The sequence below is a fragment of the Pteronotus mesoamericanus genome, unplaced genomic scaffold (assembly GCF_021234165.1).
Source record: "Pteronotus mesoamericanus isolate MK-2021 breed Mesoamerican mustached bat unplaced genomic scaffold, CSHL_Meso_final contig_24, whole genome shotgun sequence".
NCBI lineage: Eukaryota > Metazoa > Chordata > Mammalia > Chiroptera > Mormoopidae > Pteronotus > Pteronotus mesoamericanus.
In genome coordinates this window covers 9,235,571-9,260,586 of record NW_026555100.1, presented here as the reverse complement: position 1 = coordinate 9,260,586, position 25,016 = coordinate 9,235,571, and the positions used below count along the sequence as shown (strand labels likewise).

General features: G+C 47.2%; 1 protein-coding gene across 2 annotated transcripts in view; it reads left to right on the top strand.

The window, feature by feature from the left end:
- The window catches only part of HK1 (hexokinase 1), a 60,098-nt gene that overhangs the window by 13,682 nt on the left and 21,400 nt on the right, over positions 1-25,016 (top strand). For both annotated transcript variants that reach the window (XM_054572682.1, XM_054572683.1), the window contains exons 2-6: positions 4,438-4,600; positions 16,006-16,154; positions 20,714-20,833; positions 23,863-23,958; positions 24,803-24,902. In XM_054572682.1, the coding sequence (XP_054428657.1) occupies positions 4,438-4,600; positions 16,006-16,154; positions 20,714-20,833; positions 23,863-23,958; positions 24,803-24,902 (628 nt within the window). The remainder of the gene's footprint in view (positions 1-4,437; positions 4,601-16,005; positions 16,155-20,713; positions 20,834-23,862; positions 23,959-24,802; positions 24,903-25,016) is intronic.

Below are 25,016 nucleotides of genomic sequence, written 5' to 3'. Positions count from 1 at the left end.
TTTTGACACGTTCTATCAGTCACAGCACCTTCTCCATACATTGCACAGACCTTTTTTGTTTTTGTTTTTGTTTTTGGTGTTTCAGTTGTGTTTTTACCTTTCTTGAAATAATAAAGCGTAATATGCCAAAAAATGTTGCGTATTTTCTTCCATCTTCAATATTAAAATGGCTACACAAAAATTCACCAATTTTGATAAGTTCTTTTTAATGCATGCTGATATGACAGCTGTTACAGTGCAATCTAACAAAATTGTTTTGAATGACATTAAAAACAACTAAGTGCTACTAGAGCCCTCTTACCAAAAAAATGAATGAATTTTTTGGCCAACCCAATATTTGGGCGAAACTGCCCACCCTGTGCGGCCGACCTGGCTCTCGCCCTCCTTAGAAGGGCTCTTCCCTCTTTGGGTGAAAGCTACCCTGGAGGCTGGACCGGGGTCCTCCTCAGTCTCAGCCAAGAGTCTGCACGACTCTGCTTGGTCTGTGGTGTCTGGGGTCCTGGCACCTCCCCACATCCTTCCCAGCCCGCCCAGAGTCCTGCATGCCCGTGTGCAATGGCAGCCATCTTGTGACAGGTGTTCCAAAGGCTGGAGTTTGCAGCTTGAAACCACTAAAAGAGATTGTGTGCTGTGCCCTCCGGTCACCAGAATGTAGGGCTGGGGGTTGGAGGCACAGGAGGGATTGCTTGGGCACCGATGTTTGGCCAGAGCAGCTGGAGGGAGCATCCTAAGAGAAGAGGAAGGACTGGGGAAGTGGAAGTGAGAGAAACAGAGCGGGAAGAGGAAGAGATCTGGAGACGCAGCGAAGAGGGAACCAAAATAGGAAGGTTGAAAGGACCATAACTTTGCCAAACTTCTGAAGACCAGAAGTTGTCCTTTTCAAGGTCTACATCCTCTGCCCTCTTACCCTTCCTGGGCTTCTGGCCTCGCCTTCCGTAAGGAGAAGTAGCAGCTCTGTTGCTGGGTTTCTCACAGGGCACAGCCACGCTGTGATCCGGAGCGAACAGGCAGGAGTGGTTTCCCTGACGCTCTTCTTTTCTACCTCCTTCTACCACCACCCATTCTCGGCCCCCTTCCCAGGTGGACAGCGGCAGCCCGAGACTGGTCTGAATGAGGGGAAGGAAGTCCCTCGTTCAGCAAGGTGTGCAGAGTAGTGGGGGCCTGGGCAGCCCCAGCCCCAGCATCTCCGCTGATTGAGGGGCCCCTCCTGATCTCCTGCAGACCAGTGGAAAGGGCTCCCCTCAGCTTATCCTTATTCACACGAGATCCAGGAGGCCTCAAGTTCGGTGCCGCCTCTCCCTCAATTTGTACCCTCTTTTTGGCCCCGGTTTCCACATCTCTTTGGAGAGGGATTGTGCCATGGGATGATAATTGATGAACCTGAAGCAGGGGAGGTACGCCCTCCTTCCATAGACCCTCGGGGGACAGGTTTTTCTCTGCCTCCTGCCTGCTAGGCTCTATCTGGGTTTGGCGTGGCTGCCCTAGAACATTGGGGTTTTCAGATCGGTGTCCTTGTGCTGAGCTGCACCTTGAGTTAGGAGGCAGGGTGCGTGTGGAGTAATGGAGAGCCCTGCCTTTTCTAGAAGCTTCTCCCTGTCCAACTGGAAAGCCTCAGCAGCTTTACTTTGGGCCTGTCCTCCGCAGGGTAGTGGGATGGGGTTGACTATAAGGGTAAAATGGGGCTTAAAAATGTCTCCTTGACAGGGTCGTTTTGAAGATTAAATGACATACTGGATGTGAAATCATTTGTAAATCACGGCATAATGATAAAGTATTATTCCAGCGTCCAGCATTAATTGAATTTCTATTTTGTACCAGGCAACTGGGTGACTTCCAAAGGTCTGTTCCACATGTTTCCTTCCCCTGGGGAAGTCACACGTTATCAGAGGAGATGGGAATGTAAATAAACAGATAACCATAATATATATAGGGTGAGGAGTGTGGCAGTCGAAGCATGTCCAAAGTGCTAGAGTAGCATTGTGACTATTTTGCAAGACCTGCACCCGCTTGCCCATTCTCTACTCGGTACACAGCCTGGTATTTTCTAAACACAGATCTTATTTGTGAATACTCATTAGAGTTATTTAACCAAGCCCCGCCGTGCTTTGGAGTCAATCTAGATTTGTTTATGTGGCTTATAGAGCCCTGCACGGTTTAGCTCTTGAAAGTCTTTTCACTTGTCTCACTTAACACTGTGTCCTTGATCCATATGGAATTTATTTCTGTTCATTGCACAAAGCACCTTCCCTTGCCTTTGACCTTCACACATGCTCATGCTTGTGCCTGGATGCACTGTTCTCTGGCTTGTGCTCAGTAGACCCCCGAGTGCTTCTGTGGCCACTCAGGCACACTTGTATCTTGACCACTGCACCCTCAGCAGACAGTGGGTGCCGTGGGGGCCAGGACTGCTGATCCGGTGCTGCCAACCTTGGGGGTAGAACAGAGCATGTTTCCCCATAGGGTTGTGATTCTGGCATTTTCTACGTCAGTTCTCATTGGTTTTTGATTGCTCTTCTTTGCTTTGCCACTAAGGGGAAAGGAAAAGTAGCAGAGATTGGCGGTGGGGGCAGGATTGTCTCTAAACACAGGATGCTGAGGGACTTGGGCCAATGCCTTCGTTGTCAGTGAGGCAGGAGTAGGCAGGGCCTGGGGGAGCACGAGGCTTGGAGACCAAAGCAAGAAGGCGGCCTGGGAGCAAAATATGCAGAAATGACCTAGGACTGTGTCCTTGAGTCAGGACATTTCCAGCCACCCTGAAAAGTGAGCATGGAATTCCATTCTCAGAAGCAAATTGGCATCAGGGTCTTTTCAGCCTCTCTGGGCCATAGATCTGTCTCTCTATCCACCAGGAGCCTTCTGTATGCAAGGGTGCATGCGACGCCCTGGGCATTCGAGGCGAATGGAGCAGACATTGTCAAGGTGGCAGGTGCAGAAAGCTGTGACCCTGGCTAGACCTTGGGGTGACATCAGTGCTGAGGGAGGGGTTATCTCTAGCTGGACTCAGACATCTGCAGGAGGAGATGACATTTGATCTGAACATGGGAGAGTAGGTGAGATTTGGGTATCTGGGAAGAGAGGGAAGGGCATTGTAGTAGGAAAGCCCAGCACTTACCAGGAAAGGTAGAGGAGGCTTGGTGTAGAGCTACACCTACAGAGCACAGGTGCCTCAAACATGGGGAGGCATGACAAGGCTTTGAGCAGGGGTCTGAATTGACCAGGTTTACAGTTTAAGAAGGCGAGTGTGGCAGTGGTGTATGAGGATTAGTTGGAAGATTGAGGGATTGCAGATGGAAGGCTACTACAGTGAATGAGTGAGTGACCAGAAATCAGTAATCTACACATGTGGTTATCAGAGCTTCCTAAGTTGAGAAATGGTAAAAAGAATGAATGGTGACTCCAAATGACTTCTGGTGAACACGTGGACTGGCACCATGAGGACAGATATCTAGCCCAGAGCCAGGCGCATAGAATGTGCCCAATAAATACTTTTTGAGAGAATAAATAGGAAGATACTATGAAGGAAGAACAACCAATGGACAGCCCAGGGAGCCGGAGGTGGAGCCTGGGAACCTTGAGGAGAAGGGGGACTCAGGAGGAGGAGCAGGTTGGGTCAATACATCGTATGACTTGGAAGCGTGATCACATCAGCCGTAGGACATGGGCACGGGAGCCTGGGGGGCTGTCTCCATACCTTCTAGGGATGATGAGGTTAAAGTCTCTGCTCTAGTCCTGTTGTCCCATGTTCCGAAGGGTTCTAGCCCTTCAGCTGCTATTTCTACCTACCTAGAAATCACAGCCAAGGAAACCCATCAGCCCACTGTCTCGTGTTAGTCAGCTGATGTCTGTCCAGCACTTTGTGTCCTTAGTGCTTTTCCATCTCATTTGATCTTACAACATTTTGTGAGTTAGGTCCTATAAGTCATCTTGGTTTTTCAGTTGAGTAAGCTGAAATTTACATACCTGTTAAGTGATGGGGCTGGGATTTGAACCCCGGTTGCTGACCCTGGAGCTCTCATTCTTAACCTCTGTAGCACTGCCATTCATGTGAGGATGAGCCAGCCACTTGTTATAGAGGGAAGGAGTTGTGTGGAAGCTTAAGGTGCCTCTGGTATGTCCTTGGGGATCAGAGGGCAGCTTCCATGTAATATTTGAGGCTTCAGATGTCTTGTAAAATGAACCAAATGTCTTGGAGATATTTGGTTCATTTTACAGGGGAGGAATTAGGGCTCAGAGCATTTGCAAGTGTGCTCTGAGTGACATGGTTGATGGCATTTGCATGACTTCCCATCTTGTGACATGCCAACATAGGTGGTCAAGTGCCTGCTGGAGCCTGGATAGACATAGGCAAGTGGAAACCTCACCTGCCCTGTCCTTCCGTAGCCAAATCTGAACTGCAGCGGCCCTCCTCACTCTCCTTCCTTCTCATCCTTCCCCCAGATTGACAAGTATCTCTATGCCATGCGGCTCTCCGATGAAACTCTGATAGATATAATGACTCGTTTCAAGAAGGAGATGAAGAACGGTCTTTCCCGGGATTTTAATCCGACAGCCACAGTCAAGATGTTGCCAACGTTTGTAAGGTCCATTCCTGATGGTTCAGGTGAGTCTTTTATCCAAAGATCAGCTCTAAGGGCTGAATGCTCTGTGAAAACATCATTCCAACTTTCATTCATTTCTTCATTTATTCACTGACTCATCTACTCATTCATTCATTTACCATTTCATCCACCTGTTCTCCCATCCATCCATCCATCCATCCATCCAACATAGGTCTACTGAACATCCACCATGTGTCAGGCACTAGGGATACCGTGGTTGGACAAGGCTGACCTGCCCTTATTGTCCTGTCTAGTGGCTTGTGATATGAAAGCGTAGTATATTGCCCTGACTAGTGGGGCTTAGTGGGTTGGGCATTGTCCCACCAACTGAAAGAATACTGGTTCAATTCCTAGTCAGAGCATATGCCTGGGTTGCGGGCCAGGTCCCTGGCTGGGCACATGCGAGAGGCAACTAATTGATGTTTCTCTCATACATCAATGTTTCTCCTTTTCTTTCTCCCTCCCTTCCCATCTCTCTATAAGTAAGTAAGTAAGTAAATAAATAAATAAACTATTTTTAAAAAAGAAAAGAAAGTGTAGTATTTATGGACCTTACAGATGCTGTGTAAGATCTTAGAGATGCTTATGTCTTCAGAACAAATGAAGAGTTCATTTTAGGAGAATCTTCCCATCAGGGCATCAAGGCCTCCTACAAAAAAAGTAGCAATCCCAGTGACCAGGTGGGTCTCAGGCTCAAGATGGGAGATTCAAGTCCTCATCTGAACAGATTTTATAGATGCTGAATCAAGGTAGCTCCCAAAGCAGAGGAATGGTAAGGGGAGATAGAATTGAAGAAAAAAACAATTATCCCATTGGTGTGTGTCTGTGTGGCCCATACCCCATAGTGGGGAGCTGGGGGTGCTCAGTCCCTGAGCGTGACAGAGTGGAGGCTGAGAGGGCACAGCCTGGCCTGCTGCGTGGAGACTGTTCCGTCCAGCCAACCCGCAGGTAGTAGTTTGCAGGGGTGGGTACTGTGCCTGCCCCAGCTTGTGCAGGGATCTGCTCTGAGCTGTGATCTGTGCTCTAGGCTGGGGTTCACCTGCACAGGAGAGAGGGAGAGAAGCTTTTCCTGAGATTGTGAGTATCCACCCTAAGAGTACAGCCCTCACTCCATGCTCTGGGGGCCTGTGCAAAGCTGAGATTTGGGGCATCTGGTATGCCGCCTGCAAAATGGATGTCAGGGAAACTGCAGCTCTTGCAGCTGGTGTGCATGAAAGGTGGGCAAGGGCAGGGCTTGTGAGAAAGTCCTGCTGTGCCCGCAGCCAGCTTTGACAAGTCCTGGAAGATTCAGATGCTACGGAAGGGCATGTGCTCTGTTTGCTCTGTGGCCACCGGCGAGCTTTGCTTCATGCACACACATTGGTGTTTGTATTTCTGATGGTTCTTGACTATTTGAAATCTCCCTCACTTCTATCCTTTGGTTCTCTTTAAGGTCTTTGTTACCAGCAGTTTCACGTTGCAATAACTACCAAAGAAATTCTGGCCACCAGAGTGACTGGACTGTGGTGTGCCCAGGGTTTTGTAGTTCACTCCTGCTTTTCCTAGCCCTGGATGGCATGCACGGCCAGGATTAGCTAGTGGAGTCCTGGCGTTCTGTAGGAGAGGCCTGTCTGTGCCTGCTACCAGCTGAGAGGAGAGGAAGGGGAGGGGAGAGGGGTGGGCGTGCCCCCACTTTACTTGGAAGAGCTCAGAAGGATACCTGATGATTTTGGGGTATCTGGTTCTGTGTGACTGCTTAGGGCTAACACACCCCTTTCCTCCTGACCCCGCTTCAGCCAGCTCCCCGTCCTAGGGCTGGATGTCAGCTGGGGTGCTCTCCCTTCCTCTCTCCCAAACCATTTCCAGGTTGGGGGTCTCAGGGTGTGATCCAAGTACACTAGTACACTTGCCCCCGTCTGCCGCTCTTCAAAACAAGGCTCAGTACTCAGACTCATTGGGAAAATCAACATTTCTGCAGCCCCCGCAAAGGGATTCATAACAGACACCAACCAAAATAGGCGGTGACAGGCCCAGAGGAAAAAGATCTGCTTAACCTGGCTTACCTGCCTTCTCCCCAAACGTGTTGGATCTTTTCCCCCATATTTGATCTATTTTTGAGATAATTTTTTATTTGAATATCTCTGAAATCAGCAATGTATTGTACAGTAATCACATCTTATTATTATTGGCAGGATTTTTTCTTATGTAACGTAATGATGCGTTTCACAATCAGTGTTGTCTTAGGTGTGATGGCAGAGGTGGCATTATGCCACGCTGGGGATCACTGGTCCTAGGGTTTATGGAACGGGAGCCAGGAGCCTGGGCCGCATGATGTCCTTTGAGCCTCTGTCTTCTCCAGTGTGGATAGGGCTGGCTGCCTCTGGCCTCTTAGGAGCAGAGCGCCGTTCAGAGCAGGAGGAAGAGGAGGAGGTGAAACCAGAGGTCTGAAGTGCGAGGCCCCACCCTCCTGTGCAGGGGGCCTGGTCTGCTGGCCTGCTCTCAGTGCTCTTCCCCTGTGACCCCCCACCTCCTTCGCCCTCCCTCGCCGCACTGATTGTTTCTTTCACCTGCGCGAGTTTCCGAGGCTGCCATAGAAGGGACCACACACTGGTGGCTTTAAACAGCACAAATGGACCGTTTCACAGTTTTGGAAGCTCGAAGTCCAAAATCAAGGTGTCAGCAGGGCCGTGCTCCTCCCGAGATTCTCTTCCTTGCCTCTTTTCGCTTCTGCTCTGGGTGTTGATTGATTGGCACTGTTTGCCTCTGTCATCACATGGTGTTCTCTCTGTGTGTCTCTGTCTACACATGACACTTTCCTCTTGGAAGGATAACAGTCTGATTAAGATGCACACTAACAACCTCATCTTAACTTGATTACATCTGCAAAGGCTCTCTTTCCACATAGGGTCACACTTGTAGGCGCCAAAGGTGAGGACTTCAACATATCTTTTTGGGGGATGCAATGCAACCACAACACACCCTGTAGCCTTTTTCCTTGCGGCTGTTCCTAATTTTCACAGGTGGGTTCATTCATGGGTGGGTTCAGCTCAGGTGCCCTGGAGCCCACACTCCTCTTGGAATGGCCTCTGCAGCCCCACCCTGACACATTGATGCCACAGCCTCGCATGCTGACCCAAGTCCCGTCCCTGCCCCTGTGTGTCAGAAATGCCTCCACTGTCACCTCCCCTGTGTTACTTTATCAACCAAGAACCAGAAGGTCCCTGGAGGAGTCAGAATGCCGGTCTCCTTCACAGTAAACCCGTGATGCTGTTCCTTTTTTGAAATGTTAATTACTGCTTCAACTCTGTAATTAGTCGGCAATAGAATTGGTGGTAATCCCAAACCACTGAAGGATAAACTGGGTTTATCGCAGGGAGAGATGTTCCTGCCCCTTAAGTGGTGCTGTGACTTCCAAGCCAAAGGGAGAAACAAACCTTTCTTTTCCTGTTCACCTTTACCCTGGTGGACAGGACTCAGAGTTTTGAATATCCACTGATGTTTTTGTAAATGTATCAACCCATGTTTATTAATTTTTTTTTTACCTTTGGACATTTTTTTATGGGTAGTGTTTTTTCTTTAATTGCTCTCCAGTAATCTGCACATTAAAAATTTTAAACCCTAAAGTGGCTTTTAGCTGCCGCATATCCTTTCTGGAATAGGAAAGACATGGAGAATAAATAAGAGAAGGAAGATATTGAAGCCTTTTACTCTGGTGACTGGGCTGAACGGACATCTCTTTTCAAAGCTTCCCAGTCTCCCTCAGAAGATCCTGGTCTCTCTATTTTATTTGTAAAACCTCTCCTTTTTTTTTTTTTCCTCTTCTCATTCATCCTTAAGACTATTACTAATTATATTGTAAGTTTTTGAAGGCAAATTGAGTTGAGTAGTTCCTTGTTTCTGCTTCTTGGTTCCTAGCACACTCTATCTGAAAGAGTAAGTTTAAAAATAGTTGATTTGTGGTCACTGTTAATTTTCTGAGTCCCCTAAATATGTAATACTACTTTCCAGCCAAAAGGAGGAAAATATTTCCTTTATTTTCCCACAACATTTGGGCTGGTCACATATTTTTCTGTTTCCTTATCTGGGAAGATGGTGGGATTATCTCAGAGTTCTTTCCATCTGTCTCCTAATGTCTAGGGTCACAGGGGAATGTCTAGTGTCTTGATCTAACTCATCAAGTATCTGGATTGCAGACAGGAGGGAACGCCTTCATATCTCATGTGCAGAATTAATTCACTGAGCATGGCAAAGGTAGGCATTTCATGCAAGTGGAGTTTTTGTTTGCCCTCTATTCCAGCGCAGGCCTGGACTCAAGAGAGACATCTGTCCTCGTGTTTGTTTTCTATCATTTGCTGGTAATAATGGCTGTCATTAGAAAGTGGAGAGTTGCCAGGAGCCCTTCAGATGCCTTTGTTTAATGAGCCTTCTCTAGAGGAGTGGTTCTCCTGGCTGCGGTGAAATGGGACATGTGGAAAGAAGTCGCAAGTAGGAGGCACCAGCAGTAGGAAGGAAAGTTGGGTCCAAAGATTTGAAGAGGAAATTGGAGGGACACCCACTGCTGCAAAAAGAGGCTGAAATGAAGAGAAAAATAAATAAACAAAAGCCTGGAACAGGGGACCAATCCCTGGCTTTGCTGCTCATTGTCTGTGTGACTTTGTAGAAGTCCTTCACTTTTCTAAGCCTCCCTTTCCTCATCTGTAAAATGGGCATGATGATCCTCACCTTGCCTGCTTCAGGCTGTCAGGAGGGCCAAGTGATAGTGCTTTGGAAACTACAAACCACCATACGAGTTGGAGGGGGCCATGGTCCTCTTCTTCATTCCTGTAATTTAATAACTGACTTTGTAAGAATTCTTTGGGACGGCCTTTTCCGACCGATGGGGCCAGCGAGAAGACCCCCACCCGTCAGGCCTAATGTGATCGTCTAACCCTGGAGGAAAGACTCAAGAGCTTTTCAGAATTCACTGACATCCCTGTGACATTGTGATCAGGGCATGGCGGGTAAAGGGGGAAGCAAAGACAGGCTGTGTCACCCCACCCCGATGCCCTACAAAATGGGGGTAATCCCACAGACAGCAGCTCCGGTGCCTCCGCAGTGGGTGGACTGGACACCACAGCTCTGAATTGGAGAACCAACCTGCAGTAAAAGGGGATGGCAGACCCCCTGTGTTAAGGGGGCAAGTATTTGGGGGACTCCTTCCCTAATGAAGGATATTGAACTTGGGAGCTTTCTGGTTGTAGCTGAAAGAAATCTAACTCCGATTTGTATAAGCAAAAGAGGTCAAAGTTCTAGGTTCAGGTAACTGGGAAAGCTAGTTGTAAGCTGGCTTCTGTATCCAGGGAGTCACCTGTCTCTTGTCTTTCAGTCTCTTTGTTGGCTTCTTTCGGGGGCCACCTCTCCCTCATGGTGCAGACGGCCCCGGCAGCCCTTGCAGGCGCCTCACCTCAGAGCTGGCGATCCCACCATCTTGGCGATGGTGGTGATTGTCTGACATGGGTCATGTGCCCATTCTCAACCAATCCTAGTGGCCAAGATGGGTGACTCTGTATGCTCCTGGGTCACACATTGGTCCCCTGGAGCTAGAGCAGGGGGGTCCGCCCCACCCCCAACCTCAAACATAAAACAGGAGGGTGGTTATCTAAAGAAGATGCTAGACAGCCAACAAAACTTGTTGCCCTTACATGAAGTCACTCCTTGTTGTCATTTGCGTGGCAGAGAATAGGGCGGAGCAGACCATGTATCTGTCCCCGGCAGTTCTCACTGAACTAGCAGCAGGCCTTTACTGATGGCCTGCTGCGTACAGGACTCAGTACTGGGGGAGGGACGTAAGCATGTTAAATTGCTCCTTCTTTCAAGTTGCATATAAGCCGATGGTGGAAAATAGGACATAGACCCATAAAAAATAATGAGAGTCACAGTGTTTGTGAGAATACAAGTGACTAAGAAAAGGGAGGGACCCTGGTCTTGCCACAGGTGTGACCATGAGGAAGTCATTCAGCTGGTTTGGTTGGAACTTCCTAATCCATAAACTGAGAAAGCGAGTTACTATGCATCCCCTGTTTCCTGAGCTGCAAATGCGATTTACAGAAGTGCCAACTGCCATTTCTTTTAGCACAGACACACCTCGGAGCCTGAGTCACTGCTCAGGGAAGGATCAGGATCTGCACTGGGCTTGACACTGACCCTTTCTTTGTAAACCGCCTTCAGGGAAAGGCCCCCGCCCATCATCCATTCCCACTTCCCGGCGTGTGGAGTGTCCAGTATTTAGCAGTGTCCTGACATCTCAAGGCCGCCTTTTCTGGTTGCCTTTTCTGGCTCTAACTCCCTAGGACTCCACTGACCTGTGCTTGTTAAAAAAAGGAGCAGCAGAGTGCTCGGGTGGGCCGTCTACAAGCAGGAGGTGGCAACGAGGCAGGGGTCTCTGCAGAGCTGCGGAAGTGTGGGCCAGCAGGCACCCTCAGGCCAGGCTCCTCCTGGATCATAGGCAGCTGACGTCATTTTCACTAGTCCTGCTTGAAAAACATTTGGCCTGGGTCCTGTAAAGGTACTGCCTGAAACCTGACCGCTTCCTGCACGAGGGGCTGAAAGCTCCTACGTGCTGTGTCAACACCGACACCTTTGAGCGGGTATTCTGTCTCCATCACTTGGAACTTGAGCACAAGAAACTTGTTTTTACTTGGGCTTTTGAGTCAACTAAAAATGAGACTTTTGACCAGACTGCCAATCAGAAAGTTTCCCATGCTATTTTATTTTCAAGTTATGATGAAGAACCAGTGTAAAATATGAAATCAATATGTATTTAAACACTAAAAGAGGAAATTAATTTTTAAAATGCTGAAACAAAAACATTCATAATTTTACCCTAGCGTGGTGCTTACTTTTGTGCCTAGTATTTCCCTATACACAAGCGGTTTATAGCTGTTTACCAGACTGAGTTTTAATTATCTTCATTTAAAGAACAAAACAAAACAAAACCAAAAGCTGCAAGGAGTCGTGGAGGTTGAAGACCCCCAGAGAGGAATGTAGTCGTCCCTGAGGTGCCATCCTTGGGATCCTTGTCCCCGTGGTCTGTCCAGGAGGCAGGGTTAGCCATTGCTTATGAATTTGGGTGTTGGATTTGAATTCTGGCTCTGCCGCTTACTGGTTGTGTGCTTGTCTAAGTTACCTAACCCCCCCAGCCTGTATTTGCACATCTGCAGAATGGGGATCATAATGGTACGTACTTCACAGGGTCGAGAGGGTTAAAAGGAAAATGATGCATGTGAGGCACTTAGTGACTGGAATGTTGAGAGGCTCGATGAATGCCAGCAGATGGTAATATAAAGTGTTTTTGATATTTTAGTAATACATCCTCCTGAGAGGGGCCACCTCATACCAAACTCAGTTTTTTAACCTGGTAGCAGTATTTCCCACAAATCTGTGGCACCTGCTTCCCAGCATTGTCCCTTGATCTCTTTCATTGGGACCATAGAAGCAATTGGAAACCAGCAGTATCATCCAGTGGAATATAGTTCAGTCATAACGAGGAATGAGGCACAGATCTGTGCTGTAACATAGATGAATCTTGAAAATAATGTAGGCAAAAGAAGCCAGACACAATGGATCACATATGGTATGAGTCTATTGATATGAATTGTCCAGAATAGGGAAATCTGTAAAGAAAAACAGTAGATTAGTGGTTGTTGTTGGATAACACGGGGTTAGGAAGAAATGCGTGTGACTGCAAATGGGTATGGAGTTTCTTTTTTGGGTTGATGGAAATTTTCTAAAATTAGTGGTCATAGTTGCATAACTCTGTAAATATATACTAAGACACTTCAAACTGTACACTTTAAAATGGATGAATTGTATGATATGTAAATTGTTTCTCAATAAAGTGCTTAGTAAAAAACCCAACCAATCTGGGGCATACCAGCTTCATGCTTAATGACCAACTGCAGGCACACCACAGCTGGGTGAGGGAATGAATGGAGGAACCCCAGCCCCTGTGATCTAGCAGCTACCAAGTGTTTATTGAGCTGTCCTGGGTGTCAGAGGCAGGTGTAAAGAATCCTAAGTTGTCTTTCCCTCCAGAAACTTGAGAGAGCGAGGATCAGAACAGTGATAATGAGTGTAAGAGCTCTTTGGTTTGTTTATTTATTCCTTTACACCCTTGTTAGTTCAAGTATTTGTTGAGCTCTTACTGTATGAAATGCCATTTTAAATTCCAGAAATAGAGTAGTTGTCAGAGCTTACAGCTTGGTGAAATCAAATACAAAGATGTGCTGGCTTTATAAAAGAGAATGCTTTTTTTTTTTTTTTAGCCAGTCCTTACTTAAAAATAAAATAAAAGAGCTTAAGTGATCTAGAGCAGCCAAAATAATCTTCAAAAAGAAGAAAAAAGTTGGAGGACATTTACCTCCCCGTTTCAGAATTTACTATAAAGCAACAATAGGCAGGACAGTGTGGTGCTGGCATAAGGAGAGGCATACAGATCAGTGAGTGGTCAGAACTGATAGTGCAGGATGTCAATTATATCTCAGTGAAACGGGGAGAAAAAAGAATTGAGAGTTCAGAAGTAAACCCACATATTTATGGTCACCTGATTTTTTAAAAAGGATTTTATTTATTTTTAGAGGGTAAGGGAGGGAGAAAGAAAGGGAGACAAACATCGATATGAGAAAGAAAAAAGGGATTGGTTTCCCCTTGCAAGTGCTCCAACTGGGGACTGAAATAGCAACCCATGCATGTGCCCTGACTGGGAATCGAACCGGTGACTTTTCAGTTTGTGGGATGGCACCTAACCAACTGAGTCACACTGATCAGGGCTATGGTCACTTGATTTTTGACAAGGGTGACAGGCTATTAAATAAGGGAAAGGATAGTCTTTTCATCAAATAATGCTGGGATAATTATCAACATGTAAAAGAATGAGGTTGGACCTCTACCTCATATCATATACAAAAATAACTTTAAATGAATCATATGCCTAAATGTAAGAGCTAAAGCTATAATAGAAGGAAGCATAGGTACGAATCTTTGTGACCTTGGATTGGCAATAGATTTTTAGAAAATGACACCAAAAACACAAACAGCAAAAGAAAAAATAAATTGTACTTCATCAAAATTAAAAACTTTTATGCTTTAAAAGTCTCTATCAAGAAAGTGAAAAGACAACTCATAGAATGAAAGAAAATATTTGGAAGTCATATGTCCGATAAGGAGTTGTAACTAGAACATAAAGAACTGATACAATTTAACACCGAAAAGACAATCCAATTTTTAAAATAAACCAGGGATCTGAATAGACATTTCTCTAAAGAACATATATGAATGGCCAATAAGACCATGAAAGAGTGCTCATTGTCACTAGTTGTCAGAGAAATAGGAATCAAAATAATATGGATAATATCAAGTGTTGAGGATGTGAAGAAAGTAGAATCTTCATGTATTACTGGTGGAATGTAAATGGTGCAACTGCTTTGGAAAACATTTAACACAGCAGTTCTACTTCTGGTTATATATCCAAGGGAAATAAAAATAAATGTCTGCACAAAAACTTTTGCACAAATTTTCATAGCAGCATTAATCATACTAGTCAAAAGGTGTAAACAATCTAAATGTCCATCAACAGATGGATGGGTAAATGAAATAAAGTATATTCATCCAACGGAATATTATTTGGCCATAAAGAAGAATGAAGTACTGATAACATGCTATGATATGATGAACTTTAAAAATATTTTCCTAAAAAAAGATATATTTTATATTTTGGTAAGTGTAAGAAGTTTGTCACAAAGGGCCACATATTATGTGAGTCCATTTATATGAAATGTCCAGAATAGGCACATCAGTGGAGACAGAATAGATAGATTAATGGTTACTTAGGGCTGTGGGAGAAAAGGGACTGGAGGTGATAGTTAAAGGGTAGTTAAGGGTACAGGATTTCTTTTGGAGGTGATGAAAATGTTCTAAAACTCGTTTGTAGTAATGGTTGCATACTAAACACCATTGAATTGTACACTTTAAATGGGTGAATTGTTGGTGTATGAATTATATCTCAATGATGCTGTTATGAAAAACGTAATAATAAAGATATTCCCTAGGAAAACAAGATGTCCGAGGCGGACCTGGCTTTGCTGTTCTGGGACTGAGGGCTTAGTGGACCACTGGGGCCCAGCATGGGCGGAATGGCTGTCCCCCCGGCATGACATGCATTGGAACAGTGGGAAGGTCACCTTAGCATCAGAAGTAAAATTAACAGATTTTAACTGATTTTTTGGGGGGGAGCACATGTTGGGGATAACTAATGAGAAATAGGGTAATGTTTGATGGCAGCTTAATGGTTTGGAAGCCTGCCTGTGGCACCGCCCTTGGTGCTATATGGTGGTCTTGGCATACAGTCCTATCACCCTTCTCCTGCGGAGGCTGCCCGCACATATTGGTCCTGAGGGATATAACAGTATCAGGCCAGTTTACTCTCATGTGGTTAAGAGGGACTCCTGTTTAAAACATCCTTTGGTGGAAACAACCCAAGTGTCCACCAACAGATGAATGAATAAATAAAATGTGGTATGTCCATACAATAAAGTATCATTCAGCATCGAAAAGGAATGAAATACTGATACACGCTACAACATGGGTGAAGCTTTGAGATTTTATTTTATTTTTATTTTTGCTTAATTCCTCCACCTTTTTTACCTGAACCTTTGAGATTTTATATGAAATGAAATAAGCTGGCTACCAAAGGACAAATATTGTATGATTTCACTTATATGAAATATTGAGAATAGGCAAATTCATAGAGACAGAAAGTAGAATAGAGACTACCAGGCAGGGCCTAGTGGAAGGGGAAATGGGAAGTTATCGTTTAATGGTTATAGAGTTTAAAAGGTTGGAAATAGATAGTGGTGATGATCGCAGAACATTGGGAGTGTACTTAGTGCCACTGAATTGGACACTTAAAAATGGTGACAATGGTAAATTTTATGTATATTTTACCACAACTTAAAAAAATCCCCTGGGGAATAAATGGAGTTCTGGCCTCGCCGTAATCAGTGTCTGAGCAGACATGGAGGGGACCCAAGTTAGGAGATGGCCTCAGAGGCAGGGTTTCTCTGGGTTGAAATGCTATTTTTATTTTTAATGTATGGATAGCAGTGCTGTTTTTGACAAAGGGTAAGGAATTAGAAAGATGGGGTAGGACCTGGTACTTAGGTCTGTACTTACAGTCCTTGTTGTGAGGAGCGAGAGCGGACCGCTTGGAGGCGTCTGCCTAGGGACGCCGGTGTGGGCTGGGAGCACCACTGAGGTTCACATGACTCCTGCTTCCTGGCTGGAAGTGCTGTCTGCAGGGGGAGGCGGATGGCCAGATGCTGGGAGAAGCTACAGTGTGAGGCCTTCTCATAAAACTTGAATCTGATGCAATACCTGTTGTCTCCCTCAACAGAAAAGGGAGATTTCATTGCCCTGGATCTTGGTGGGTCTTCCTTTCGAATTCTGCGGGTGCAAGTGAATCATGAGAAAAACCAGAATGTTCACATGGAGTCCGAGGTATATGACACGCCGGAGAACATCATGCACGGCAGTGGAAGCCAGGTGGGTCCTGCTCCCTCCAGGAACAGATCCCAAAGCACTGGTATCCTGAGGTCTGGAAGGAGTCATCAGAGATGCAGTGGGGACGACTCCTGGGTGGAAGAGTGTGACTTCCTGAAGAGATGGTTCCCCTTGGTAAACTGGTGGGTGGGAGGGGCTGCAGGATTTTCACAGGGGAAAGGGGGTGGAGAGGGAGCAGCTCTGCTGGATAAAGGCATTCATTCCTTAAGGACCATGGGGTTCCTTCCTATGCACAGGTTTAGCCATAGCACTTGGGTCAAAACTCCTCTTCTAAGTCATTGGCCTTCTCACTCACCTCATCCCAAGGCCCAGGCCTTGTAGGGCATGGCTGTCACCTGTGGGGAAGCAGGATTTTCATTTGGAACCCCAGGGCTAATCAAGGGATCCTGGCCTTCTGATTTAATAGCCTCCTGTGATTCGTTGGTTGTCAGCAATGATAGCAAATAGGGTGGGGCTTTGATTGAAAAATTACCGGCCCCTCCTCTCTCTCTTGGTATCTGAGCCCCACCCGCTGCCTTTGCTGGCCAAGGGGGAGGGCCCTTCCACCCCTCTCCCGCCTGTCTGGCTGCGGTGAGTGGTGTGTTCCTAGCTCCCTGAGGGCCCTGTGAACAGGGTTCAGATGGCCCCTGCTCAGGTTTTCGGCCATATCTGTGTCTTGTAAGCCTGTACTCCTGTAGAGGTCCTAGCTCCTCCAGTTCATAGTTCCCCTCCTGGGTTGTGGCAGGTGTCCAGGATGAGTATTCAGAGACTGTCAAATATTTGCTTTAGGAAGGGTGTGTTCACAGCCAGGTTCGTGACTAAGTTCTCCAGAAAACCCATTTGCCCTGGGCTAACCTTTGAGATGATGCCCGGCAGTTAGTTACCCCTTCTTGACTCTACTTTGTTGAGTGGGACCTGGAGCAAATGCTCTGCCTTTCCAAGAAAAGAGCTAATCCCAGCCTTTAACCTACTTCTGGGGGGTTGGTTAAGAGCTTTTCAAACTGACGCTGTCATTAGAACAGATGAATCACTTCAGTCAGCCATTTAAGTGGGTGTGTCACTCATCAGTGGCCCAGTGTTTCCCTGCCTACACCTCCATTCCTGGCCATGGAAACCAGCGCATTCAGAGAGAGAGAGAGAGAGAGAGAGAGCGCGCGCACGCGAGCGAGAGCGTGAGCACGCGCACTGCCAGCTGGTAGGGCTCCTTATCCTGCCCAGCAGTCTCTGCATTGCTCTTCCTTGCGGGTGGCCAGCAGCCTTGGGGTGGCATCCTGCCTTCTCCGTGTGGCAACAAGCACTGACCTGTCACACTCTATTCCCATGGTCCTTGGGCTGAGCCACCTCTGCCTGCTGCCTTCACCTCTGTGCTGCAGACATTCCTGTGTGCGTTGGCAGGGTTTGTAAATTAAGGGAATATCTCCCCTGCAGGCACATCCTTACTACGTTCACTCTCACAGTGACTTTCTTCTTACGGCTGCCTCTGGGACCTCGTCTCTCCCAGCCTCTGTCCTCATCTTCTCAGCCCCAGGAGCACTTTATTTCCTGCTCTATTTTTTTCTCTGTTCCTTTGCAAAGAAAAAAAGATGATGATAATAATTATAATGATGTATTATTATAGTAAATACCACAGCGTTTGTTATATGTAAAGCACTGATGTAAACACTTTATATGGATTAACTCATTTAATGATCACAACAACTCTCTTGGGTGGGTTTATTATTATTCCTATTTCACAGATGAGAAAATTTAGGCTCAGATGTTAAGTAACCAGCCCTTTGGGTCTCATAGCTCATAAGTCATGGAGCTGGGATCTGAACCCAGGCCGCCTGGGTCCGGATGTTATAGTTTTACTGACATAGAACTTGATTGTTTTTATTAAAAAAATTTTTTTTTTGGTGGTGAGGACATGTGAGGGCTGTGGGCAAGGAAGAAGGTCCAGGGGCTGAGGGAGGGTTCGCAATTGGAAACTAGGGATGAAACAGAAACTTCTCTTCCAGAAGTCTGATGTGAAATTAGAAATAAGTACTGGGTGGTCCGTTTTTGTGAGATCTCTCATGGATGTATACAGTATTCTGGAAAACCAAGAGCCCCATTTTGCCCATGAAGTAGCATAGACTATGAACAGTGCTCTATCCTTGGGGTCGTGCTCTCATCTTCTGAAATGTGTGGGAATTCTTAATTGATTTTTAAACACTGTATTTGAAATAATATTGAACTTACAGAAAAGTTTTAAGATAAGCACAAAGACTTCCCATGTCACCCTTGACCCAGACGCCCAACTGTTAACCATTGGCTTCATCCTCCCCTTTCTTACACACCACACACCACACACACCACACACACAGTGTCTCACGTTTCAGTGCAATTTTAAGCTTTAATAATCTTGGAAACATAAATGTAATCTTAAAACATCACTCCTTTAATTTGGGGATGTTGAATAAGACATAGTTAGGTTTTTATTTTAGTCATTGTTTGCCATCATCAGAGGAACCGAGTCTGTGTGTGGGAACTTTTAAAATAACTAGTGTGTTGTTAGAAAAGAAAAATTAATGTTTTTTGGACTATAACATTTTGAATCCAGAGAGCCTGGGTCACTTCCTTCCCTAGCTGGTCACAGACAGAGTTTGCCTGAGGGTAGCTTCCGGTGACCTGGAGCCCCTGGGTTGTGGACATTCCACAATACTGCGTTTCCTTCTTAACAGAGCACTTCAGGATGGTTGTGTTTAGCTGGGCTCAGGGCTGGTTAGTGCACCCCGTTCATGTAAATCCACTTCTGTAGCCTGTGTTCTCCCTGTCACTTCCTGCCAGCGACCTTCCTTCCTTCCTCCTGGCTGTCTCTCCTGAGTGCCAAGGGGGAGCCTGGAGCTTCTGAGTGTGTATGATGTGGGGCGTGCTCATTGACTTAGTAGTGGGTTTATGTCCCTCAGAAACATAGGTCGCAGGGAGCTTAGCAGGACCCCTCCAGGGCAGGTGGTCATGTGTCTTTCCTCGATCAGTATTGCCCACTGCAGGCTTAGCCTGACTAATAGTGACTCAGCAGCAGAGGCTCCTACATTGACAGGTTCTTCTTCACCCTGGCAGAAAAGTCAGACTGCAGAGCTGGGTCAGGGACGAAGATGGGAATACTGACATCTGGCGTCCAGTCAAGGATACCCCTGCAAGGATAGACTTCAGGCAGATGGCCTTGTCTGGGAGCAGGACTGGGTCTGCTTCCTGTGACTTGTGTGGCTTGACCTTGCTTGCCAATACTGCCTTCTTCTGGGCTTGAAGATGCTCCACAGTCGTGGTAATTCCATACGTAAGGGAGGGCCAGTGCTGTGACAGCCATGTGAAAACGGTGGGGGTCGGGGGTGGTAACTAGACTGTGGAGGCATAGGGCTAAGGAAGAGGAAGTTCTTAGTCCAACTTAGCTCTCCTCTGGTCAGAACACATACGAAATAGTATAGTCGGTTCTGGGGACATTTTAGAGATGAGGAGAGGTAGTAGATCCAAAAAGATTGCCTCAAACGAGGTGAGCCTCCCATCTCTGAGAGTGTGCATTCGAAGGCTAGGGAAACAGTGTTCGGGGCTCCTTGAAGGACCTAATAGGTGCATGCCTATCCCAGGCAATGAGTTGTGGGGCAGGCAAGCTTAAATTGCAGTCCACGAGATAAATTATGGTATATCTACCCCATGGAATACTGTGCAGCAGTGAGAATGAACAGTCTGCAAAGACACAAAACAAGGTGGGTGTCTCCCATGCATATGGTGTAGAGTGAAAGAAGACATTCATCAAAGAGTGCACAAGGATATTCCATTTATGTGTAGTAGACAGGAAAAACCAGTTGAATGTGTTGGAAGTCAGGGTGGCTGGCGTTTGCCCTTGCCGGGTTGGCTGCAGTGGTTGTGGCTGCGGGGACTTGAGCGGGGTGTCTGTGCTGATAGCACTGTGTTTCTTGATCTGAGTGCTGATGACACGGGTGGGTACAGCCTGTGAGAATCCAGTCAACTCTGCACTTAGGATGTGTGCACTTCTTTTTGGGGGGGGAGGGTATGCCTATTATACTTCAGGGAAAAGTAAAAATACAAGTAGCCTGAAGATTGCTAACTCATTCAGGAGGGCTAGCCACCTGTGGAACTGCTTGTGGGGCCTCTGGAATGTGCAGATAGAGGTAGAGACAGATCTGGGAAAGCTGGAGATGGAATAATGACTTCTGAGCAGGGGCCAGGCGGCCACCTCACCTGGGTGGCTGATGGAGACTGTGTGATGTGGAGCAAGAGGTTGATTTCTGTTATTTTAAAATTTTTAAATATTTTAAATTATTAACTACATTTAATATTTAATATTTTAAAATACCCCCAATCCCCTGATAATACATATTAGTGACTGCTGAGTGGCCAGTTCTGTTTGAAGGATGGGAAATGCTTCCTGAGCTGCGGCCGCCCACAGGGAGTGATCAGGGATATTCCCTCCCATTCACACTCAGTGTGGCTTTTCTAGCAGGGCCACCGGGTGCTGTGTCGTTTACGTTTTTCCTGAAATGCTTTTTCCCCTCCTGACTGTTCCGTCATGCTTCCTCCAGCTTTTTGATCATGTCGCTGAGTGCCTGGGAGACTTCATGGAGAAAAGAAAAATCAAGGACAAGAAATTACCTGTGGGACTCACATTTTCTTTCCCTTGTCGACAATCCAAAATAGATGAGGTAAGGGCATTCTGGGATTACCGGGCTCCACAGAAGACCCAGAGTGGAAAAGCTAATGAACCCCTTTTCTTGACTGCTATTCCCTTTTGTTTATGGGATGGCCAGTGTGTCTTATATTTTTTTTAAGAAACTTTGTAGAAATTAATGTAAGGTGACGATATTATATTTATTTTTTCAATTACTTTAGTTATTTACGTATCTTTGGAAGTGAGTTGTGTTATTTGTGGCTACCAGGTAGAGAGAACCATGTATTAAATGCAAGCAAGTGAAGGAAAAAAAAAAGCAGGTTTAGTGGTGGAGTGAGGTTGGAAAGCCCTTGGTCAGAGCTGTAAGACCGTGGTGTTTGCGAACCGGGAAGCCGTCCCTGTTGGAGCGCACCTGGTGAGGGCGCCGCCTCCCGGGTGAGGGCCGCCTCTCTGTAACATCTGCTGGTCTGAGGCTCCCTCCCCGCAAAGGGCCTCGATTCTCTCTCGGACCTCTGGGGACTTGTTGCGCCTGCCCACCTTGTTTGTCATTTGTTCATCCACCGGCTCAGCCCAGATGGACTCCGACATACCATGTGCCAGTGTCATAGAGCACTGTGGGGATACAAGACGAGGGGTTGCCACCTTGTTCCTTTTCTACGTAGAGAGACAGAAAAACCACACACACACAGACACACACACACACAGAGCAGCCTGTGAACAAACGCTCCATGATAGGAACTCTGATAGTTAGCATTATTGAGGGTCCATCAGGTGTTCTATTGTGTCTTTCCCAGTTAACACACATAACCTGCAAACAACCCCCGTGAGCAAAGTGCTTATGGTCCCCACTTCACAGATGAGGAAATTGAGGCTCAGAGGAGTTGGGAACCTGCGCAAGGCCATCCGAGCAGGAAGCAGCAGAGCCTGTGCGGGTAACCAGTTCCCATTCTGTAGAAGAGTCACATTTGGGTACAGGCGCCCCCCATACTTCTGGGCAGTAGCCCCGTACCTCCTTTTCAGTGGGGCGAACACCCTCTCCTGGGCTCTGCCTCATGCCGCTGGGGCCCTTACATTTGCATCATTTGTGCAGTAACAATGTCAGAGCAAGAAAGGGCCGGAGAGTTCAGTAGGCCAAGTGCCTCAGCAAGGTCACAGGGTTTATTAAAGGCAGATCTAGGACCAGAACTCCAGGCCGCACCTCCCACCCAGGGGAACCCCATCCCCCACACATCTAAAGGCCTCTGAGATTTTCCATTTCCTCTTTTCTCTCTTTTTCTATCTGATATTGCTATACCTCCAAGGTATTCAGATCACTTTGGCCTTCAAGGTGTCTTCCCAAACCTTTCACAAAGCCTGTTGTTGGCACTACGTGTCATTTGGCTTTTGAGAACTGAGACATGACAGTCACACTCCCTGGGCAGAGACAGCCCCCTTCCCACCGGGAGAGGTGCGGATGAAGCCATTGTACTCCGTGTTGCTCATTCTTTGGCAGCTATTGCCCAGTGTGAGCTGAGCTAGGTCCTAGGAGAGACCCCGAGCAGATGGTCTGGCCTGCCCCCCAGGAGGCACAGTCTTCCAGGGACCAAGGCATTGCGGGAGTGGGAGGGAATGTCTCTGGGGCCACAGGATCCTCACAGGCTGCTGCAGATGTGCCCGGCAGAGGGGCACTGCGGGCAGAGAAGGAGCTAGAGGTGGGGGCCCCGCCGGCAGGCCTTGACCCTCAGCTGGGGGGGCCTTCCTAGACTGGGCTGCACCACCTACCAGGAAGCCGGAGGGTCTCAGGTTCTACTTACCCACCCAGGGGGCTTGTTCCCCCTCCTCCAGGCTGCCTGGGACCTTCAGGATTGTCTAAATCTCGACTGGCTGCCTTATTCCACCGATTTGCAAAGTGACCCCAGGGGAGTTAGGGAAACATCCCTCAAAACAGTGAGCGAAATTGTGGGAATAGGACCTGGTCTCCCGATTTCCAGCCCCATGTTCTTTCTACAATACCATGTTCTCAGAATCTGCTGTATTCGGTGGGGGTTGAGCGGAAGAAGACAGTGCCCAGGGGCTTGTAGAATGCCGGGTTTAGCTGCAGGCTGTTGCTGAGCGAAGAACCACAAACTTGCCATTCCCGTGCACCCTGCAGGCTGTGTAGCTCCCGCAGTGAGCATGGCAGCTGTCTGGGTGAGCTCCCCATGCCCGGGTCTCACACAACCCCCCAGCCGACGGGCGAGCCAGCAGCTCTTCCTAACCTGCCACATTACTTACAGCGACTTTCTGCAGTCAGAGAAAAACAGTCAAGTATAGCAATTACTTTTCTTCTCTAGTATCTTTGATTGTTTTAAACATACAAAAGCAATATATAAAACTACTGAAATAATATAAAGAGATAAAGCAAAAAAGAAAACTTCTATCCTTTTACATTCCCAAGTGAATAGCCAATGGATGTCAATCCTCCTTGAAGTTTCTCCATTGATATACAAACAGAAATGGGTCACATTGTAGAAATGTTGGAGTTGCTGTTTTCAAGTGGGGGTTCAGTTCCCAAGTTGGGAAAGAGACATAAATCATATACATATAGGCCATATTTTCCTTAAATCTCCAGGACCTGCTTCTTTGAAGCTTATTAGGCAAGAATTGTCATAGCATTTTCTCATTTCATTTAGCTATGACTTTCTTTCCTGGGGGCTGTGGAGGTGAGAGGTTTGTTTTCAAAGTGGGAAAGGCTGATCAGGCAATTACTGGGTCTCCCCTGTTCACTTTTTACATGAAGTCTGGCTGAGCAGCTGGCATCCAGTTGGATCCGCATGCCGCATGACACTCCTGTAGTGTCCAGCTGCTTGCTGTGTTCTGGCGTGAGCTGCGAGACTTTTCCCAGGGCAGCCACCAGAGAAATCCATCGTGTAGGTGGATGAACAGGAAATGGGACAGTCTGGTCCTGTTACCCAGTGTGATCTAGATCCAGCGACTTGGTCCCTCTGGGCGTCTGCTTTGTCCTGGTCCTCCCCAAGGGCCTGGGACTTCTGAAGGCCTCCCATCCTTCTTTGTCTAACCCCGCCCCTCTGCTCTCCTTTGCAGGGCATTCTGATCACCTGGACAAAGCGATTTAAAGCCAGCGGAGTGGAGGGAGCGGATGTGGTGAAGCTGCTTAACAAAGCCATCAAAAAGCGTGGGGTAACTTCTGTCTAGGCCTTGGCCACATGGAGGTGGGGGGGTGTGTGGGGAGAGAGGTGTGTTCCAAAACACACGGAGGCCCTTTTGGAGGTAGGAATGGGGCACTAGCATGGCCTGAGACACCACATGAGAGGTCTTGGAGGACCAGGCAGTTGAGTGAGCAGTAAGAGTAAGTCAGTCCGGAAGGTTGGGAGTGGTTGAAACAGAGCTCTTGGAGGTGCTGCCCAAAGGAGCCACGTCCTTGGGAGGGGATGGCCCCCTTCTGACAGAGGAAGGCTGGACGTAGGTGCAGGGAGCCAGGGGGTCAGGTGCAGCCTGCTGCGGCTGGAACCGGGGCAGTCAGCACATGGACGTGGTGGGGTGATTTGCAGAGGGCTGTGGCTCTCTGTATAAAATCCACTCTGAAAACAATCTTTTAATTTTTTTTTTTAAATCCTCACCCGAGGACATTTTTTCATTGCTTTTTTAGAGAGAGAGGGAGAGTGAGAAACATCGATTAATTGCCTTCTTGTATGTGCCCTGACCAGGGATCAGACCTGCAACTGGGGTATGTGCCCTGATCAGAAATCGAACCTGCGACCTTTTGGTCTAAGGGACAGTGCTCCAACCAACGGAGCCGCACTGGCCAGGGCCACTCTGAAAAGAGTTTTATGCCAGACAATGAAGGGGACTGTGCAGTTTCCATAATTCAATCCACTTGATCCAGTTAATTTGCGTGCCAGCCGTGATGGAAGCAGCACCACCTGCAGGAGCAACGGTGGCCACGAAAACCACTCTCTCTTTGAGGCTGTGATTTCTGCTCCCATGTTTGAGTGGATGGTGATGCCCTGTTATTTGTCCTCAGGATTATGATGCCAACATTGTGGCTGTGGTGAATGATACTGTGGGGACCATGATGACCTGTGGCTATGATGATCAGCAGTGTGAAGTTGGCATCATCATTGGTAATTTTCACCCCTGTCCTCATCCCTTCCTGCAGGCGGTGTTTCCAGAAGGCACCGCCTCCTCTCTGTGACTTTGTGTGGTCACGGCTTCTGATCTCGTCTCTCTCTCTCCGA